The sequence below is a fragment of the Corapipo altera genome, unplaced genomic scaffold (assembly GCF_003945725.1).
Source record: "Corapipo altera isolate COAL_440 unplaced genomic scaffold, ASM394572v1 0, whole genome shotgun sequence".
NCBI lineage: Eukaryota > Metazoa > Chordata > Aves > Passeriformes > Pipridae > Corapipo > Corapipo altera.
In genome coordinates this window covers 72,326,061-72,347,341 of record NW_020884872.1, presented here as the reverse complement: position 1 = coordinate 72,347,341, position 21,281 = coordinate 72,326,061, and the positions used below count along the sequence as shown (strand labels likewise).

At 39.3% G+C, this 21,281-nt stretch overlaps 2 protein-coding genes across 15 annotated transcripts in view; both read right to left on the bottom strand.

The window, feature by feature from the left end:
• Nucleotides 1–447: 447 nt before the first annotated feature.
• LOC113951399 (complement C1q and tumor necrosis factor-related protein 9A-like) lies at nucleotides 448–5,866 on the bottom strand. The gene is made up of 3 exons (XM_027652335.1): nucleotides 5,678–5,866; nucleotides 2,877–2,939; nucleotides 448–1,324 (listed from the first exon to the last, which is right to left on the bottom strand). Exons 1-3 carry the CDS (start codon nucleotides 5,841–5,843, stop codon nucleotides 519–521), a joined length of 1,035 nt encoding a protein of 344 aa, XP_027508136.1. The 5' UTR covers nucleotides 5,844–5,866; the 3' UTR covers nucleotides 448–518.
• SPATA13 (spermatogenesis associated 13) overlaps nucleotides 5,846–21,281 on the bottom strand; it is a 103,557-nt gene continuing 88,121 nt past the window's right edge. For 6 of the 14 annotated variants that reach the window (XM_027652250.1, XM_027652311.1, XM_027652296.1 and 3 more), the window contains 3 exons: nucleotides 20,689–21,061; nucleotides 16,844–16,918; nucleotides 11,582–15,638 (listed from right to left, as the gene is read on the bottom strand). In XM_027652250.1, coding sequence (XP_027508051.1) covers nucleotides 15,457–15,638; nucleotides 16,844–16,918; nucleotides 20,689–21,061 — 630 coding nt within the window. In that variant the 3' untranslated portion in view covers nucleotides 11,582–15,456. Of the gene's footprint in view, nucleotides 5,870–7,393; nucleotides 8,527–10,048; nucleotides 10,090–11,210; nucleotides 11,353–11,581; nucleotides 15,639–16,843; nucleotides 16,919–20,688; nucleotides 21,062–21,281 lie in introns of those variants that run through there. The other 8 variants (XR_003529119.1, XR_003529116.1, XR_003529122.1 and 5 more) reach the window with 8 other exon arrangements.

The following is a 21,281-nucleotide window of genomic DNA, read 5'->3' as shown; positions in this document are numbered from 1 at the left end:
TAAAAACTGTGAAATCCACCCAGCTACAATAGAACTTGCTCATGCCACAGAACAAGCAAGTGCCACCTGTTTGATACCTGTGACGGTATCAAACTGCACTAATTCCAAGTTTAAAAATTATTTTGAAATGGTTGGATGCAAACTAACCAAGTTTCAAGCCCACCTACATATGTCACCTTGGAAGAAATAAACTGGCTTAGAAGTAACTGCTGCTTCATGTTTATACAAGATGGCAGGAACCCACATGTCATATTTCCAGAATATTTATCCTTTATTTTGTCCCACTTTTTTGAAAAACATTTGTCCTTCAGGACTTGTGTATGCACCCCTGTACATTCCTACAGTAAGTTACCAAACCACTAATGTGTTGATGCAGAAGAATTGTCCTCTCTTGTGCAGAAGCTGTTCCTGAAAACAACTGTTTTCTGTCGAATCCAGTAGAAATCGTTCAGCAGATAACAACTTTATTAGGGAGGGCTGAAGGACACAGACACACAGTATTCACGGATAACATGGAGTTATGTGGAGGGCAATGGCAGTGGCTCCAGCGAGTCAGAGGTGCTGAACAGGAGGAACCCAGAGAAGGTGGTATCATCATCACCGTCTGCAAACAGCCCATTGAAAGTCTCCCCTTGGTGAGCCTGCAGCCACACCTTGTCTCCTCCCTGCAGCTCCAGGATGGCGGCTCCTGAGGCTTGGTCCTCTCCACTCTGGTACCTGTCCACAGTGTGCAGCATCTTGATGCCGTTCTTAACTAGAGCAACTCGGACATTCCTTGAGTAGACAGTGATGTGGTAGGTGAAATAGTAAACACCAGGGTATTTGCAGGTGAATTTGCCAGTAACTGGATTGTAGTCATTGAGACCATTATACAGCACCTTGTCAAACTTGATTGGGCGATTTGGAGGGGGAAATTTGGTGTCAACTGTAAGGCCAACACTGAAAGCACTCCTTGGCAGGACTCCTGGGGCACCTACATTCCCCTTTTCTCCTCTGTCTCCTTTCAAGCCTCTTTCCCCCTGAACTCCTGGATTACCCTGTGGCCCTGTATCTCCAGTATTACCTTTAGGACCTGGATTACCAGTCGGGCCAATTGGCCCTGGGAAACCAACTCTTCCAGGATGGCCAATTTCACCCTTTGTCCCTTTTGGGCCAATGGGTCCAATGTCTCCTTTTAATCCCTTTTGTCCTTGCAGTCCCAGCTCTCCCTTCTGACCTTTGTAACCCACTGACCCTATAACTCCTTTTGGCCCCAGTTTCCCAGGTTGTCCTCTTTCTCCTTTATCTCCTTTATTCCCCTTCTCTTCAACAGTCCCATTGGCTCCTAAAGGAAAGGAAAAAAAAAAGAAAAAAAAAAGAAAGAGTTTCTCCTGGTCTTCCACTGGATTAATAGGGCACAAATTGAGTTTCAGCATAAGGAAATATATATGCAGGTGTGTGTCAGCACTATGTATGCTGTGCTCACTGTACACACAATTTCTCATACATTTAAGTGCAGGATAAACATAATACCTAAAGAACCTCTTATTGCATTAGAAAACAGGTGCTCTTGCTGAAAGCAGCAAGAATAAGCTCAGAGAAAGGAAAGGTGTCTACAGGCTGATGGTAGCACTGACAGCTCACATCATCTCAGGCACAAGCAGTATCTGTCCAGATACTTGTTTTCAGTCTTTGGTATACAAAATGGGTGAGATGGTTCACAATTTAATCAGAGGAAGGGGTTTTTTTAACAACACCCAGAACTTGCTTGCCATGTGTTTCTGTAATTTCTGTGTGATGGAACTTTGCTTGGGTTACCTAGATTGCTACTGTAGCAAAACTAAAGGCTTTTTGTCCTAGTTACGTGTCACCATATGCTCCATTTATCCTTCATCCACTCTTGGTCTGGAGATCAAAGCCTTTGAAAACCCTCTGGTTGCTACACAACGCTTTGAAAGTGAAGATCCCATGATGTGAAGGGTATGTTAGCAGTTGACAGACAAAAGATACCAGAAAGAATATACACTCAATCAATCAGAAAAAGAACATGATAATTTCTGCAATAGGGCCTCTGGCTTCTTATGTTTGGAATAATGCTCTTTGTACAGTTTACTGTTCTCAATTTACAAGTGAGAGCATGTAACAATCAATGAACTGAAAACAGGTGACATTGTATGGTGAGCCTCTGGGAAAAGTAGCATTGGTACATCAGGACAAGGACACAAGAGAAGAAAGTAGCTTTCTAATTTTAAACAACATTTCTGGCCTCATGTCTTACGCTCCTTCAAGGGATGTTTCTAATTGACTGGAGAAAAGTCTGAGGGATGTAGGGCAGCTTGTAATTACCTCGATGCAACCATGTGTTATTTCTCAGGGTCACCTTCAGGATTCTGGAGAACCTGGACACTGTCATTGGCAAGTTGCTGTTGGATATATACATTGTCTGTGCACAATTACTCTAAGGATAACGAGTCCTTACTTACATATGAAGTATACAGGATCTGTGGTATTTTTAGGTGTATAACTTGTGTCTTCTACAATTTGTTTTAAAAGTCTCTTTCTCTGAAGTTTCATAGATACAGGATCCTCACTCTCCTGAGGTAGCTGCAGATGCAGTGTCTTGCTTAGCAGCTGACAAAAGGATTAGAGATGGGAAAGGTAGGGTAACAGGCTGAGCGAACAAGTTGTGGGGCATCAGAGACAGTGGGATAATTTGAGGTGGCAGATTCCTCTTGCATTGTCAGCATATGTGTGCAGCCTCTACTACTTCAGGAAAAAGGGTTTTTAACCTTTATGGTACTTTTGCTACAGCTAGAATGTATAGCACGTCCAGTATTCGCAAACACAAGGGCAGCAGTTGATAGACAAATAATAAATTGAAACACTTCTTCTCTGACCTTGTTCACCTTTCTCTCCATTGGCACCATCTTTTCCTGGAAGGCCAGGAACTCCTGGTTCACCTAGTACAGAATTAAAAAACAGATTTTCATTAAACCAGAAAACTTGGGATGAGTCCTTCTTCAATCTTTCCTCTCCAAGTCTGGCCAAACAGTAGTGTAAAGCATACTCTTATTCCTGACTTTTACTAGGTGCCACTGCTGGTACTTTTATCTTATGGAGAGATTCACAGAGAGCACAGAAACTCTACTTGAGGATGGTGCTTTTTGACACAGTCAAAATCCTTGGCATAACAAGGTGAGTTATGGAGGTGTGGAGAGGTGCTCTATCCTTGTAAGGACCACCAATGTGAAAACTTCTTGTCCTGTTGTTGCCTCCATCCATGGAAATGGAGTGAGGAAGCCACATTCAGGAAGAAAAATTGCAGGGGCCAGAAGCCTATTGAGCATGGTTTAGCAGTGGACCGGGTCTTGCTAGGTTGATAATTGGACTCGATCATCTTAGAGGTTTTTTCCAACTGTAATGATTCTATGATTCTATGAATGGTAAACTCACACCTCAAGAAAAGATGTGCAGAAGTTTGACTGATGGTAATGAAATATTACAGTGGAATAATATTGCCTGTAGATCTGAGGAAGGCATTCACACTCTTGATCCCTGTATCTAGCATGACATGGACTTTCTACTGCTCTAAAGAGAGCAATTATAAAAGTAATTTTTGTCATAGAGTCAAAGATGATCAGGAGATGATAAAATAATTGGATTTGCATCCAGAGTGCAACAGAAGAAAAAAGAGTTGGCAGTTTGGATGTAACCATATTCCAAGGGTAGCTCTCCAACCATACTGACTTGAGAACAGTTCTTTAGCAGTTTTCTGCATGGTGGATGTAGCCCAACATGTGCTGAATTTTCATTGACTTGGTAAGGAACAAAATTAAGTCTGATTTATTTAACTGCAGTGCAAAGGTGTATGTACATACAATATAAAGAATGGTAAAATCACCCCAATTTGTTCAAACAGAGAATAGTACAGTCATCAAAACAGATTAATCTAGGAAAAAATGCTGGGGACTTTATCAGAAATCACTGGTACCATATGATAACTCATTGGAGTAAAGGGAGGACCTTTATAAGATAAATGAAAATAAGCAAGCTTTAGATTTTCCATTTTCAAACCTTCCTGGAACCATGTGTATAGAAAGAGAGGGCAGTTAAAGGTATGTGCCTATTAAGATGCTAATGGATTTTTTTGTTTGTTTCTAGATTTTAAAAAGCTTTGGTTTTAACCAAGCTAGGGCATGGAAAGCAGAAGGAATATATAAGTGGTTGCTTGGCAGAGAACTCTAAATCATTTTATAAAAAACGAGTTCCAAGTAACTCCTTAGCAATCACTGGTGTAAATACCTAAGTAGGTAGACTTGTCTTTTGGTGGTCCAGGGAAGGCCATAAGCAGTGAAAAGTCTTCATTGCCCAAATTATAAATGCTGGTTATTTTTCAGCTGTTCTAGTTTACTGTATAGCCACACGAACAGCTGTGGTCTATAAGAGAGACTGAAGTGTTAGGAAAAGGATCTGGAAGATTTTGCCTATACCGGCATAGCCATGAAATAACCGCACATCAAACTACACCTTCAACACTGATTCTTTAGCATACAATGTTTGAGGATGCATATACTTTTCTGGTGGGCTTAGCAAGCCAGTATGTTAAACAGAGATTTCCACGAGCTTGAAAGACACAGTGAGACACTTCAGAACATTTTAAGTTAATTTCTTTGAGATTGTTGACCTCCGTTTGGTTTAGGTACTAGATTATATATTCCACTGAAAATAGCTGGGATTCACAATCCTTAAGATCAGGACTTGTTAGAAGGGCCTATCTGATAAGTTTAATCTGGGTCGATCTGGGCAGCCAGGCCCAAAATAACAGTCACAGGTTTCTGCCTTAAGCCATAATGCCACCTGCATGACAGCATAGCTGACCTAACATAAAGCTTGTTGGGGAAAAGTTCTCCCTCAAAATTCTGTGAGGAGCTTTGAAGCAGTAGACTTGCATTTTTCCTGTGCTTTGCGTTCTGGAGTTGTGACATTTGAGAAGAAGCGTTATATGTCCACATGCCCATAGATTTATCACCTTGTGCTACCCTATCCTTGATATTCCAGCATGGATACAAGGCTTAAAGTATTGTGGGGATGATTAGCTTTAGGATGCTGAGATTATCTCTGTTTTCAGTATCACACACAAATCTCTATTATAGCCTGTTAGAGCAGACATGAATCCTACATTGTTTTTCAGTAGTCTCTATGCCTGAACATACTCTGGTACAGTTGCAGCAAGTAGACACACTCAGAAGCAAGTCCTACAAATGTAAAGTTTAGATAAGAAAGAGAAATCTTACCACTGCATACTTGCTACTACTCTAAACAACATATCAGTTGTTTTTTTGTTTACTGGGCTTGAAGCTTTTTACAGAAATATAGTTGCTATCTTAAAGGAGTAGGAAAAGGTATACACGCTTTAAAATTTTCAAATAGACTTGAAAATATTCCCAACATAGAAGATAAAACCTTTTTTCTTTTGTTTTTACCCCATGGACCTGACATCTCCATAGTATTAGCTGTCGTGCTTTCATTGTTAAGCCTTTTTTATATTTCTTTCTTCAAACAAGTAAAGGACAAATGTCTGAAATGTTTTCTGAAGACTAGGCAGAATAATCCCATTCGCGCAGAGTGACTACACGCAAATTTGGGAATGAATGGCATTGCATTTGATCCATTAAATCATTTATTCCGAATGTAGTACCTGTATCTCCCTTGTCACCTTTCGAACCGTCACGTCCATCACGACCAGGTGTGCCATTGTGCCCAGGATTGCCAGGGATGCCAGGATACCCTTGGGTACAGACGTCCTGTTTTTCTGTTTCTGCTGTGCTGACTACAACAGCCAGCAGTACAATCCAGCTTTTCATTCTTTAGATAGGTTATATGATTTTGGCTGAAAGATTTAAGAAGCAAAAGTACATCTGCCTAAGTCTGCCTTGGAAGGGAGTGCAGCATAGTGGAGGAAGGAAAACAAGGAAATGGGTTTTCACCATGTCTATTCTTTTGTTTTATTCATAGGTCTCTATATAGCATTAATTACAGTCCTGAAGACTACTGAGTGCTATTTTAAATGAGAATTTAATGGGAATATCAGCCATAGCATCATTATACATTTAAAACATTAGCTTTACACAATTTAAAATATTTCTTAATTCCTTGTGATTTGGAACATCAGATTCTGTTTTGTATTTTCTTATGCAGCTTGACTTGTGGAAATTATTGGCTCTGCAAAGGGAAATTTTGATGTGGGTAGATGGTGAGCAGCTGAAAGTCACAAAAGCTCTGAGGAGGTTTAGAGCTACCCTTGTTGTCCTCAGAATCTATCCAGCAAACAAGAAAACAACAGCTCAGTGCATCTCATAAAGTTTTACATTGTTCTATTTAAAGCATAAGTGCATTGACAAAGCCTAGATTTCATGGATTTGGCTGAATTTAACCCAGATTAAAAGGTCATAATAAAAAGGCAAATCAGGCAAAAGTGTTAATTTTTAATTTCTTCCCCCCCCCAATTGCAGCAAGGAATATAGAGTTGCAGCAGCTATAGACCGAAGAACTTCCAGTGACTGGTCTTACTCCAACCAAAACCATGAAACCCCAATGTCTGGCAAGTCTACAAGTTTATGTACTAGATAATACTATAATAATAATGTTTTTGCTGTCCTAAGCCTCAAAGTTTCGTCTTGTGAGATGATTTATGTAGGACCTGTGATTCATACAATGTCCTGTTTCTCTGAGCTGTAGTTTTGCTTACTTAACATATATACATTCCTCTTGTTCAGAAATCACTTCACAAACTCCACTATCCAGAACAGTGTCCAAAGAGGAGCTATTTCATGGCCACTGCTGCCTTTCACAGCCATGCAGAAGACTGCCTACATCCTTCAATAATTACCGCCTGCTAGCAATATGCAATCTAAATATTCTTTTAATGTAATTTATATAGGAATACCCTAATTTTGGGACATGTTCCTTAATCTTTTTATTCTGTGTTCAGAAAAGTTCCCTGTTTGGGAACAATTAGTGGAAACGTCATTTATGGTGTCTTTGCCAATGGTTTACAGAGAGATGTTTAATCACCAGCTAGCAAAATCCCACTTTGTCTGCTGCTGCTGGTTGACACCAAAGGAAGTTGAAAATCAATAAAACATTTGCTGCTTCTGAGCTATATAAGCTTTTTCTGCCTTAGTCAAAGGACTCCAGAAGAGTGCAAAAGGAAGAAGTGCTCTGTGTGACACTATTAGGATGTGATGCACCCCATGGAGAAGTCTGACAGTCTTTGTCCACTTACAGAAAACCCCATTCCCAGTTGTCTAATGGAGCGTTTCTTGCCAAGAGAATAGACAGTTTGGTCCCCATACATGCACTCCACAAGCTGACATTAATATCATCATCAAATATATATGATCCTTGTTCTTACCTCATTCACTTAGTACTTGCAGTGTTCTTGGGCATCTTTAACCAGAGTGGAAAAGCTTCATGTAAAGGAATGCACGCTCAGATATGTGTCTTGAGGACAAGTACTTGTTCGGTCACTAAATTCTCAAAGGTCAGTGATTTAATTCTGAGAGCTGTTCAATAATTAAAACACAGTTTTAAACTGGAATCTTCCTATTTATTCCAATATTAAGCTGAAGTGCTCTGTGTTTTGGCTTTTACCACTCTTACATGAAAGAAAATTGTTAAAATGGATTAATAAGGCTTTGATTTGCCTGTTCCATTTTACAAATACATCACAGAAATTTTAACCTTTAACAGGTTGGTTGGTTTGTAGGATGGAAGCCATATCTCACACCATTATTGTGCTGCAAAACATGTAATAGTTTCTGTATCAAGTAATTTTCAATGGAATTAGGGGAAAAGACTATAGAAATTAAAACAAAAAATGCTGGGAACATAACATTACAAATATTAGCTGCTTATGGAAAAGAACAAGGTTGAATTAAAGTAAATAAAATGCATGACAAAGAGAGCTTTTCAAGTGTAATTAGCAGGCTCCCCATTTACCCATTCAAGCAACAGTGAAAGCTACTGCTATACTAAATTATATAACATTGGTAACTAAATTTTTAAAAGCTATAACTCAATACTTAACTATGTCTTCTTGAAACTCCTGCAACTGCTGCTAAGGACTAGTGGAAGTAAAGCAACTGAGCTTATTATCAACTCCTTAAATGCTAGTCATGAACACTGAAGGATAAAACCAAAAATCACAGGAGTTAATGTGTTATAGGAAGTGGCCTTAATTCACCCTGGTTGGTGCAAGTGACTGAAAACAGTGTGTCTGAGGGTGTTCCCACACTGCAAAGACATGACACGTGTGGTCTGCACATACCGAAGGACGTAACCTCAGTGCTGCTGAGCAGCGAAGCTTTCGGTAAGGTCTTCACCACCGCTCTGTGGCAATACGACAGTACTGCAAGTGGTGTGGTGCCCTGGTTTATATTTGGGACACCGTGTCTACCGTGCTCTGAGGAAAAGGAAGGACCATGTGCAGCAAGTAGCTGCTCTACTTGAATGAACTTCTGTAGCCAAATTAACCTCGCTGCTGTGCTAATTGAGAAGAAAAAACGAGAGCTGCGACAAACAATCCTTTTCTTTTTACCCATTAAGCACCATCTGAAATTTTTGAAGGTTGCTTAGACTCAGCCTCCTTTCTCTGCTTAAAAGTTTGAGTCAATAAAAAATAGCCAACCCTGCCAGCTTAGTGCTGTGCCCTCAGTGGTCTGTCCTGCCATGCAGAAAACCTGGATTTCTTGACAAACTTCTGTCTGCAGGGTCCTGGGAGAGTCAGTGGCTCTGGTGGGACAGCACTGGAGGCTCCTGGGGACACGGTACCAGCAGTGGCATGCCCTGGGCCTCCTAGGGCAGCACAATCCTTACAATGACCCAAACAAAGCTGGAATTTTACAGTGATAACAGTCACAGTCTGTCTGTCCCATCCTGAGTTGGAAATGACATCATTTATTAGTTACCTCTACCTCGATGGACTCTGCAGTTAGTCTGGTTTCATGCATTTTTAGCAGAGAACCAAGAAAACTGCTGTAGGAATGGCCTTAAAGGCAAATGTTACCCCCCAGCTGCTTTCTAGTGTGTCTTGTCTTATCACAGAGTAATGCCTTGAAAATAATTACACAGTAGCAAAAGTTGATCATTTGCTCTTAAAAAACACTGAATCTGAATGGAAGGAGATCCAGGGGTTTTTTTAGATTAATTGCTGTGCTCATTACCTTCTTTAGGAGATGAATATGGCAGTAATGACCATTAGATGGATGGTTAGTGAGATACCTGACCTTATTAGCAGAGCACCTTTTCAGTGAATCAGTATCTCTAAAAGTCTGGGGTATGCTTATAGGAACTGGCCATGGTTAACTGTGCCTAGTGAATCTGCCTACTGACAGTTCACTTCAGTGTAAATATTGGGCCTTCTGCCTTCTTATTTCCTATGTGCCAGAAATGAGGAATTTGGAAGGTGCCAGGTTCTGCCAGCAAAGTCCCTCAGGTGTACCTCAGGGATTCCTTTCCTCTGTACTGGAGGAGTACCTGCACTCCTTTCCTCTTAAGCAATTTCAGCTTTCCCAAAAACACTAGGAGAAACAGTCAGTAAATCCTACATCATCTTATGCTTCTCTTCTGAGAGAAACTCAGCATTTGAAGGGCAGTGGTACTCCTTCCTCTGCTGCTGACTTCTGCCATCTCAGGTTTGCCCTTCTAAACTTCACTGACACCAGACTGCAGGGATTCTGATGGATACCTCCTAGCCTTCACTTGTCTGCAGAGTGGTCTGTCATTGCAGGTGGCCCACTCTGAATGCTTGGAACATTAAAATGATTCAGGTAAAACCTTGCCCAGGTGTCATTCAGTTATCAGCCTCCCCCTCCCCAATGCACAACAGAAATGTAAAATAAAGAGAGGGAGGGTCCATATGGGGATGCCATATGGAGTCTACAAAGGGGGTGTGGGTGTAAATACATACGTATACAAACACATACACACACACAAGTCTGTTTTTTGAAACCAGAGTCTAAAATACCTAATAGTGGCAGTACGTGAGTTCTCAGCCCTAGGCACTCACCTGGACAACCAGAAGTAAGTTCTGACTGCAGTGAACTAAACCTAACACAGACATAAGATTAACAAAAAACATGATGTGCTGACAGCTTATGCAGTTCTGATGTATTCTCATAATTACATGTCCTCTAGCTTGTTAGAGTAACTGAATTTTTGAAAAGCACTTAGAAATACACTTGTGTAAGGAGTATTTGTGTGCTTTTCTTACAATCCACGAGGTGTGCAGTTTTCCATTGCTGACTTTTTCATTTCTCCTTTGGTACTGGAACATAAAAAGGCTCAAGTCCACGTTTCTTGTTACAAAGCACAGATCACCATGTAGCCTTAAAAAAAAGCAAAACCCAAAAACCACACAACAACAAAACCCAACAAAAAAACAACCAAAAAAATTCAAGATAAGCAGTGCTATTTCTGTGTAAACTAAAAGCACCACGTGATAGATCAGCTCTCGAAGAACTTTAAAGTAACTAATAGTAGAACTGATAGTACAGAATGATCTACAGGATTTAGGCTGACTGCCAAAGCATGAAATAAAATGCACAAATGAGCTCACCATGGCCAGGTGAACCACAGGGTCCTTACAAAGCCTATTGATTGCAACATCCTTCTCAAGTGTTTGCTCAAGGTATGTTTTTCGGTCATTCGATCTACTGCACTGAGCGCTCAGACTGTGCCTTTCACTTTGATGTTGGCGCACCCAGCACACATCCCACTGCAACAGCAGCACTTGGGAGGCCTGAGAAAGTCTCAGCTTTGAGGTGAACCAAGAAATATAAGTGCCTGGACATTGAAAATAAGGGTAACAAATTAGCAAACCCAACTATTCTGTCAGCGTTTGAATTCACCAAAATTTCTAATGAAAAGATTTCAGCGAAGTTTTTTATTTTGTTAAAGCTAATGTGTCTCAGCGAAACATAAGTTTTGACACAGCCTGGAGCAGGAAGGACACAGGTCCGCCTTTCAGATGTGGTCCTCTGCCCTGTCAGAATAATGAGAAACAAAAGGCTTCCCCAAATCAGAGAAGTAAGCTGAAACCCGAGCAGTGTTGCCCAACAAGCAGGCAGGTAAACCTCTTCACACACATTTAAGGAACACACCTTTTTGGGTGAACCCTTTCAGAAGGTTTTGCTTTTGTTCCAAAGAAAATAAAATTTAATCCTTCTTACCTGCACTGCAGTACTTAAGTCACCATCCTTTGTTAGCAGGAGCTTTATTAATAGAGAAGCTGCATTGGCTTTTATTCCAAGGGGAATTGTGGGAGCCCTCTGCCAGGACAAGATAAAGCACAGTGACCACAGATGCATATGTCTGAAACAACAAGGATGGACTTTGCTTGAATGATGAAAAATTTAAATCCCAGAATCAAGCTTAGTCGTTGTTGTTAAAATGAACTTGTGCTGGGAAGTACTGTTGCCATTACTGGGAAACCAAGAGAGGGGATGTGACTTTTTTCTTTAAAATACTAAAAGAAATATGACAGTTGATGTATTTTTGCATCACAGAGGGAATTTTGTAGACAATAAAAAACCCACGACAATTTTAAAACTGCACAATAAAGTTTTATAAGACAGAGATGAGAAACTTCAGCTTTGTACATTATTTAATTCAAATATATACAATAAGAAAAAAATAATAGGAATGTAAGTTTGTACTTATTTCCAGAAAATAGATTCATTTGACAAACAGTGCTGGAAGAGTAAATAAATCTTGGAATGCAATTTCTTCAGAACAAATGCACGTCAAGCTACTGCAGTCCTATACATTGTACTTCAGCCAGCAAAAGCCAACTCCTCTGCTCCGTAGCCAGAACACTTAATTTACAAAATGTGTAACAGCACACAGATGGTCAGATGCACAAAGCAATGTACGGAAGATAAAATGTTACAAAACATTTACCAAAATAAAATATATATGCAAGTTATCCCTAGTATTTACAACAAGTAGTTTTAAATTAGAGATCATTCAGAAGGCATCTCCTACATACAAATGCCACACATATAGAAAAAAAGCAGAAAGGCAGTCAGAGAAAAGTACTGTGTTAGTTATGGCTAAAGACCTTTGGCTCCAAAACTGTGATACAATTGTTTTCAAAAGACAACTAAAATGTGGAACATTTGAGAAGTCTGTCTTTCAACTCAGCTATTACACTGACCACTAAAATTCAATGTGAAATTTAGCATGGCAAGAGCCACTTGTAAAACAATCTTATTATTTCATACATCAAATGCTTTGAGTTAGATGTAATTATGGTTTGGCATTTTCCTAACTCAGTGGGAACATATTTGAGGACAATTATATTTTACTGCATCTCATGCAAAAAGTCTGAGGTTATCTACTCAGCAGGCCATTGGGAAGGCTCTGGCTGTGCTTTATCTAAACGAGGCACAAACGTGCTTAGTAGTTGCCCTAGATTTTTTTTTTTATAGTAACTTCATGCAAAAGCAAGAGGAAAAGAACAGATGTTGCCATCACACCTTTCTCATCATATATAAGCTTTGTCATCAAAAGGAGAATCAGGGCAAGAGCTGCTAGAATTCAACCTTTTACATTTTTGTTGCAACTCTTTTTCCCACAGACTCTAAAGTGAGGCTGAGTCAGGAGTAAATATTTGTCTTAATTATTGAATAATGTAGTTGTGTGTTTTCATTTCACTATAATTTGGTTAAAATACTATGGCGTGGTATAAATTTGGTCTGTCTTACTATATTTTGTCTTAATTCTGTTGCAAGGTCATAATGCAAAGAAAGACACAGAGAATATTACGAAACAACCATGTCTATATGAAGGGTACTATATGTAAAACTGTCCTGAGTAATCTGCACCATGAAATATTTTCTTTTTACCTCTTTAAAATTCACTTCTTGAGAAAAAAACTGCTGCATCCAAAACCATATACAAACATTTCTGTTCATTTTTAGGGCTAAGGCACCAGCACTAATACATGGGAAGAGCCTTCATGGGCACTGATGTGTCAGAAGACAGACCCCCAAAACTCTTTTTTTTCCCCAGCACTCCACAGATTCTCAAGCCCTGAAAGGAAGTAGGTTTCAACAAAGACATGTATGGAAGTGTGGATCTCATAATGGCTTCAGGTCCAGCTGGGAAAGTTTCTGGGTAAGCACTGTAATCTAACTTCAGTCTTTTTTGTGCATCTAGAACAAGTCTTTCAAAATGTGATTATGAAAAACATCATCTCCACTTCCACCCTACATGCATTAGGTTGGTCTGCAGGCCTGAATGTGGCAAGTACCCACAAAAATGGGTATGTAAGAAACACAGAAGGGTTACTCATTTGAGGGGAAGGGCATGCCTGCATTTGGAAGTCTGCTCTTTGTGTTTAAATAGAGCATTTAGAATTATCTTTTAAAAAAATCTGAATAGCAATAGCTAGTTTTAAACATCAAAGGAAAAATACAACCAGCGTTTTTCACTCACTTTCTGGTGCATTTTCTTTAAGCTGGATCGTTAAAAATCTCAGTGCACATTTCCAGTTCTTAACTGATCTGGGTCATCTTCCATTGCTATAGGAAAGCACAAGCAATTAAGTTCAGTATGCAGGGAACAATTTGGCTGGGCATCACCAGACCTTCCCTTAATGCTGAGCTATATACACAAGGCATTTGAAATGTACAGTTGTCAAAAGATGTAATTTAAAATCAAACCCACAGACCTCAGAAGGTTAGCTTAGCAGAAGGTGCCACAATGTTATCAAATCACAGGATCTACTGACTAGTGGGCTTCACAACACTGACGAGAAATAAAAATATAGAGGTCACAATAGTAGTAGGAACAAATACATCTTTAAAATAAGGCTTTTTTACATTGTTGTTAAGATGCCTGGCCTCTAGCCCCTTGTTTGTTTTTCATATATTACAGATCCATGACAAAGCTGATTGTGTCCATTGTCAAAGAATACCCCTGGATCTATCCTTATCATCAGATAATGCCCCTAATCAGCAGCATAGCATAAAGTATTGTAAAGACATTCATGGCATATCAGTTCTGAAACATATGGAGTCTTTATTTCCTTCCATATTCCCAACAGTCTTTTTATCCTTGATGAGAGCTATTAAGCAGAAATTACCAGTGCTACAAATATCAGGATACTCTTTCTTCCTGGTGGCTTTTTAAAAGTTGTTCTCACAAATCAACTTCATGTCACAGGCAACTTGCAGCAATGCAAATCACGGATTGCATATGTTGGCGAGAGCTGACCCTAATCAAGTCAGGTTCTTCCCCTTCCAATAGGGAGTGATGACTCCGAGACAAAAATCCATCTCCAGTCCACACAATTTCTCTGTCCCTTCTAGTAAAGATTTCACTTTCTTTGTGAAGAAGTAATTGCTCAAAACCCATTGTCAATCGAATGTGTATAAGAAGCTTGGATCCAGACCACTTTAATATATTTACATTACTATTAATCCATTTTCTAAGTCAAAATACATGAAAAAAGCGTTAGACCTAGACTGTAAGATAGCCAGCAGTCACCATGTACTGTCTCAATCCTGACTTTGTACATTCACATTATCTCTGTTAGAAAATAAAAAACTATTTTTTACACAGAGAAATAAACACATTGGAAATATAAAGAAGTCTCTTCCAGGCAAAGAAGTGCGCAAAAAGGGATATAAAAGCTCTACACTGAAGAGCATACATACATGTAGTATATTGCTCTGATTGAAATCAATCAATCTGAGATGCCCTGGGCTCCTCTTGTTTCCACTTGTGTGCAACAAATGCACGTATCTTTACAGTTCATTTCACACACTGTTTGTGTTGCTAGATGACAGAATAAAATTTCCCTGTTCCAATCTGGAATATGGTAAGGCCTTGCGGGATGTTCTCCTGCCATTTGGCAATATAATAAAAAAGACAGGAAGGATTAGGGTCCACTAAATTCTGCAGTAGCTCATTAAACACATGGGATGTTTCCATCTGATTTTAATGGGTGGTCTCTGCTCGGTGATCCTGGAGGAAGAAGCAAAATCTCCTAAGATTCCTTGCTGATACATCCCTAAGGAAAAACACCTTCCTATCCTAAATTTGGCCATCAATATAGGGTTAAGAAAAATGAAATGTTACAATGACCTGCATGACTCCATCACTACCTCAACATAACTAAGAAACAGAGACTGAATACTGCTGCTTCTGAGTAACAGCAAGCTGTCTTAGTCAGAAGAGAGACTGCTCTTCATCATTAATGCTGACACTTGGCAACATGGACTTCAGAGCAGTCTTGAGAAACTTCATTCGTATTCTAGACAAAGGCTGCATTTCTGGCTCAAGAGAAGCCAACGTTTTGCCTCCAAAAAGAGGAGATTCGCCGAGCTCAAGTAAGATTAACTGCGTCTCCAGGGTCCTCCTCTAGAGTAAGTCTCTGCTATGCTGAAGTCCTTCCAGGTCCTTGGCTTCTCACTTTTTAAAGGGAGTGAGTTTGTTGAAGGTATGCCAGAAGAGGGATGGCTTCCGCTTGGGTTCTGCCAGGGCAAAGACCTGCTGCTGCGGGATGCTGGTAGGTACAGTGATGTGTCGCTGGTGAATGGGATGCAGGGTTTGGTGTGGAGGAGGCACAGGACACCCGTTATAGCTTACACCTGCAAAAGGAACAGTTTAAGAAAGTGTATGAGTCAGCTAGTGAAAATTTAAGCACAGGGCCAGGGGACAGCATGAACTTTGCCATGATCTTGAATGGAAGAACTACCAAAGGTTACTTCTTCTGATGTTAGACTTTATAACTGCTGCATTGATTTGGCTTAAGAAGAGAATAGTAAAAATAACATTACAGAATTACCAAAAATAAGCAGCAGTTTCACATAGCCTGACAATACTGTTTGCACAAGTAGATCCTAGTATTTAAAAAGAATGACTTTACACAGCAGATACTCATACTTTAGTCCACTCTCAGAATAAGACTGGATAAAATACTGCTACCAACAAAAATGTTATTTATTCCATTTGGAATACATTTTTCTGGACAATGTTCTCAGACTTTGACCTTTGTGCTTTCTGAACAGAATCTCCTAATCACAAACTTTAGCCACTCCCCTGAAAATCCAGACAGGTTTTAAAGGTTAATGATAAAGAGAAAATGCTTTAATAATATTAATCCCAGAGATCAGAGGACAACCTAACATCAATTCCTTCACTCCTAAATTCAACTTAAATCTTGTCCTACTTTCTCAATTTATTCTCTCAACACACTAGAGATTTGTCCAAGTTTGACTTTAAGATGGAAAAGGACAAAATCACAACATATTTTCTGAGAGAGAAAATGAATAAAAAATGAATAAAAAAGCTGTTTTCTGCTAAACAAGTTTCTAGTCCATCCTTCCTTCTAGTCTAGGGACAGAAGGAAGCCATTTTGACTGTGTTAAAGTAAATACTGGAACACGTGGCTTGCAAAAAGAACTTTACGACAGTTTAAACAAGGCACAGAATTGGTAAAGAAGAACAAGCTGTCTGAGTAAAAGCAAAGGCAGGAATCAGTAACACTCATTTACAATTTAATCTCTGCATGCACTTAAATAAACAGCTTGCCTTACCTCTTGAGTTACTTCTCTAATATAGAGAAAACTGACTCACCCATCTGAAGAAGCCCGGGGACCTCATTTAGTAGACAGTTTACAGAGGAATTGGAATTTTATATTAAAATACAGGTTAATGGCAATTACTTGACTCCATGTAAACCATTAAATTTTTTTAAAGGACTGAATAATTCAACTGTAGCCAGACTGTTCTATTTCCTCACAAAAAGATCACTGGAACACAGTAAGAATGTAAAGCAATTCTGAACACCCACCTTTAATTTTTCCTTGCCTTGACTTACGGGCATTCTGCATGGCTTGTTTCTTCTGGTTTTCTGAGATTTCCATACCTATGTCAAAGTGTAAATTAGGGCACTAGTACAAAATTACTGTACCTAATACTTGATTACGTTAAATTAAAACAAATACGTAAACTGTATTTTAAGAATTATTAGTAAAACTTAATAGTAATACACCTGAAGTTTTTAGAAGTATGTTTTACTTTGTCATATGAATTTAAAGATTGTTTTTCACTGGGAAAATGATAGGAACAACTTTGATTTGCCTTTAGATTACATGAAAAAGCTCCTTTCCAGTTCCTGCAAATGGCAATCACTGGTGAACTAACTACACAAAAATTTCTTTTCATAGATAAGTCCAGATAACAAGAGATTAAAAAAAAGAAGAAGAAACTAACATTTCTGAAGGCTACAAGCCTCCAAGTAATAGATCACAAATTCAGAACCTTTTTTTTTTTCACTCACTCTGAGCTAACGTGGGTAACAAACTGAAGTCACTGGTATTGTTCCTTCCACTCAGAGGAAAGTATCACAAAATCTGCCAGACACTGAAGCAGGCTGTGGTGTGGTTATGGCTGCAGCAGACCAGGGCTGGATCCCCCACTCAGGTTTCTCATGTACCTGTTCACGTACTTGTATAACTTACATGGTGCTATAGTTATGTGGTCAACCCTACACTATTCACTGTCGTGTGATAGGTGTATGACTGATCTGTGATGAGTACAGAGATGCCAGACATCTGCTAGAAAAGGTGACACCAGTGACTGGTGTTGTCTGGAGAGCCAGAACAGGCACTCCAGTTTCCTCTCCCTGTGTACAATACAGGTGAGATACATGGATATGTTACATTTGCACAAGGAGACAACAAGGTGCACATGATGCTGTTTCATTTCATGCTATGCATAAGGCTGCATTCATTTCGCTCATATGCATACAAAAAGCAGAGAAGTCGTGACTCAAAGCCAAAATGAAGTATCTGGTTTGCTTCCATTTTGCATCTTCCTTCACTTCTCTATACTTTTAAAACTCCCTTTTTTATCCTGAACTTATGAAGAAGTTATTACAAATCAGTCTATTAACTTAAAACAGCCATAATTTTGGGGTAGCAGAAGTTTATATTATTCTGCAGGCTTTTTTTCCTTTAGAGAAACAAGGAAACATTTTTAAAAATGAAAGCAATTTCATCAACAGAGATCAGACCACTTTCTTAGGGTTACTATTAGTGGTTTGGAGAAGGATTTTCTGGCTGTGGCCTTTTCTTCTCATATATTCATAAAAGCTAAGAAAAACTAGATATAGTTTGGGAGACAGTGACTCACACTAAAGTGTCTTTGAAAATAGAAGTAAAATGCCATTTGCAGTTCCGATTTGGAAGAGTATGTATTTGTCTCTGGTTAGATTAGAGGCTTTGTGGGAAGTCCAGCAAGATAGCTTACAAAATCAACATGATAAATTTAAACCTGAGGTTGAGAATACTGGCACCTTTCCACTGGTTTTGGCTAAAGGAAATGTTCAATTATGCCAAAAAAAGGAAGCAAGTTTAGAAAAGAAACAGTCTTCTGATTAATGGAGAAAACATCCAAGCCACTGTGGTGGCTCACAAGATCACTCACAAGACCAGATGGACATCTGATATTGCAGTTCAACTACCTTTCCTCTGGTTCATGATCCCTGTCCCAAAACAGGTGCACCAGAATAATGAGTTGCAATATTTGAAAAGCAAGTTTGCAGATGGCTGGATGTTACAAGGGCAGAAGAGACTGCCACAGTTTCTCTTTTAACTGATATTTTTTTCACTATGTTGCACTGTGCCTAAAGAGCAGCAAGCACAATGGACCCTCCTGTGCAACCCTTGCACTGAGCACCATGGGAGTTTGTGACCCAGACCTAAATAACGTTTAGTGCTATTATGACAAATCTCATTGTTATCACTGTCAGTGCCACCACTGTCAAATGGTTACTCTTTTGAATACCATATGCTGATTTTCATGAGGTCCCAGAAGAACAAATAATGACATTTAGGGCTGTAGCTGCTACACCTTTGCAGTTTCCTCATGCTTGGGGATTTGTGCAGCAGTGTCACTTAGAAGGAATGGTAACACCAAGACAGACCTGCTGCTGCCCAGGGCAAGCACTATTGTGAGCCTCAGAAGCATCCTGACATACAGCATTTAGCTTGTTTAGCATACTCTCCCAGTGCTCCATAAAGTAACCATCCAGGAAGAGGCATAGAGCTCAAGAATGCTTATCAGAAAGGACAGGAATGGAAAATGTTCACTCTTTATCTCCTTTTGCTCAGTCCTGCTCACAAAAGTGCAGGAGCTGTGTTTTACTCTTCAGTGTTCTTCCATGTGACTGTACTAGTATTCTCATTGCATGCTGGAGTGGAGGCTTTATGTAACTTTGTTGTACAAGGGATTGTGTGGACACTTATCATCAGATCCTCAGCACTGCTCTATTACTTTCTGATCATGTTCACCCTTTTACAATATCCACTATTGCAGAGTTCGGCTTAGGTGAATTAGGGAAGGCAGCTACCTCCCATCCCCAGGAGTACAAGGTGACAGAGCATGCTCTACACAGAGTAGTAACTCATAAAAGCTATCAGTGTTGTGCCCAACAGGATCATAATGTCACATGTTCAGAACAGGAAGAGAGTCGAGTTTGGAAAGTTTGAGGAGAGTTTAGCTGTGGCTCCTTCATTGTTTATTTCAGACTTGAGACAACTGAGGTTAATTGCAACAGTTGGTGCAATGTGGAAGACTTAAAACTGCTTTTAGAGTATGAAATGGTAAACTTGTGTTTTCTTCAGCTATATTATCTAACATACATATGGAGGAGGCCTTATTTTTGTCATACTTACAACTGTACCAAAAAAAAAACCCACTAAGATCAAAAGGTTTACATTTGTAATCTAAGGGTTATTCCTGTCTTCCTATTCTTCTGATCAAGTGTTTTAAGTGGATGTGGAATATAAGATTTGGTATCTTGTTTAAATTTTAATAACTTCTGAATTCTATCATCCACTTCACTGCACTTCCAATGTTATGAAAAACAGAAGTTCTCAAGCAGTCAACCCACACAGATGCACTAACTTTAGAAATACTAAAAAGAGTTTTATTTTTCTTATTAGCGTTGCTGTTTTCCTTGTGTATGTTTTGCCAATGAAATTTTGCTGGAGCTTTCGTCACTGATCTTAAAGAAAGCATGAAACTGTGCAAAAAAAAAAAAGAGCAAATCCTAAATATACATTCACACAGAAGACACTGCCCTTAGAGTGTCCCACAGGCTGCCCGTCTAGTATTTTCCTGCTTGCTCAAGGTTAGGCTCTGTACACTGCCCAGTGTTGGGTCTGTAACTAATGATGCCATGCAACTCCATGGGTCTCCTGGACAGAGGTGGTGCCATTATATGACATGGGCAGTATAAACCTACAATTATTGCTGCTTGGCTTTGTCATAAAGTGTCCTTTACAAAAAGATATTTTTGGCCAATAATTCATATAAAAGTGACAGGATTTTAGATTGATTTTTATTATTGATTGGTCTTTGTGAATTGCATCTTGTCATATCTCATCTCTCATTCTGCTTCATAATGCACCAGAATCATATGGGTGACACTAACTGCCCTGGACCTTTGGCCACAGTGACAGGGCAAGCACACCTGAATAGGCTTCACTCACACAGCTAAACTGTTGGGTAAGAAAGGGACACCAGTTTCAGATGACAGATGCACATCTGCACAAAACATAAAGAATGGCAAAAGCAAAAACATTCCCCTTTGTTTTAACTACTGTTCAGAGAGGAAATTCTTCCACTCACCCATTTCCTTGTCTTCTTGAACTCTTCTCCTCTCACTTTCGCATGCCTCAATCCATCTCTTTTTATCCTCCTGTTTTTTTGCACAGAACAAATGAATCTCTTCTGTTGTTCTGTTTATTATCTTAAAAGCATTCTTGACATTAATGTTAAAGTCTCTGTCTTTGCCATCTTCGATGTCCACAATTTCCATTTCATCCATGTCAATACGATCTTTATAATACAAGATGTCCCTTCTCAGCAAGTCCTTCTTACAGAACACAAGCTGATGGTCAAAAAGGAAGAAAGTCCTCTGCTGGCTTTTGCCTTGTTTTGATATTTTGGTCAGTTCTCCTGAGTGGATCAGTTCTGAGCTTCTGGCTAACACATCTGGTCCCTAGGAAGATATAGATATGGATATATATGTAGTAAGTAAATAATATTTTAAGATCTCACTGTGTGCCTAACCAGTCTCACTGTATAATCAAGTTTTAAGTTCACTCTTCTTGTATTTTTATTATTAGATTTGAAAATGTAACACAGTGTAAATAATGTCATAGAGGTAAATTTAATGACTGTGGTTCTGCTCTACTTTATATCTGCATAAAGAAGAGGAA

Coding starts and splice junctions, on each gene's coding strand:
- LOC113951399 (XM_027652335.1), bottom strand. CDS start 5,843: ATGAAAAGCTGGATTGTACTGCTGGCTGTTGTAGTCAGCACAGCAGAA. Junction 2,940..5,677: donor AGGTGACAAGGGAGATACAG/GTACTACATTCG, acceptor ATTCTGTACTAG/GTGAACCAGGAGTTCCTGGC. Junction 1,325..2,876: donor TGGAGAGAAAGGTGAACAAG/GTCAGAGAAGAA, acceptor CCTTTCCTTTAG/GAGCCAATGGGACTGTTGAA.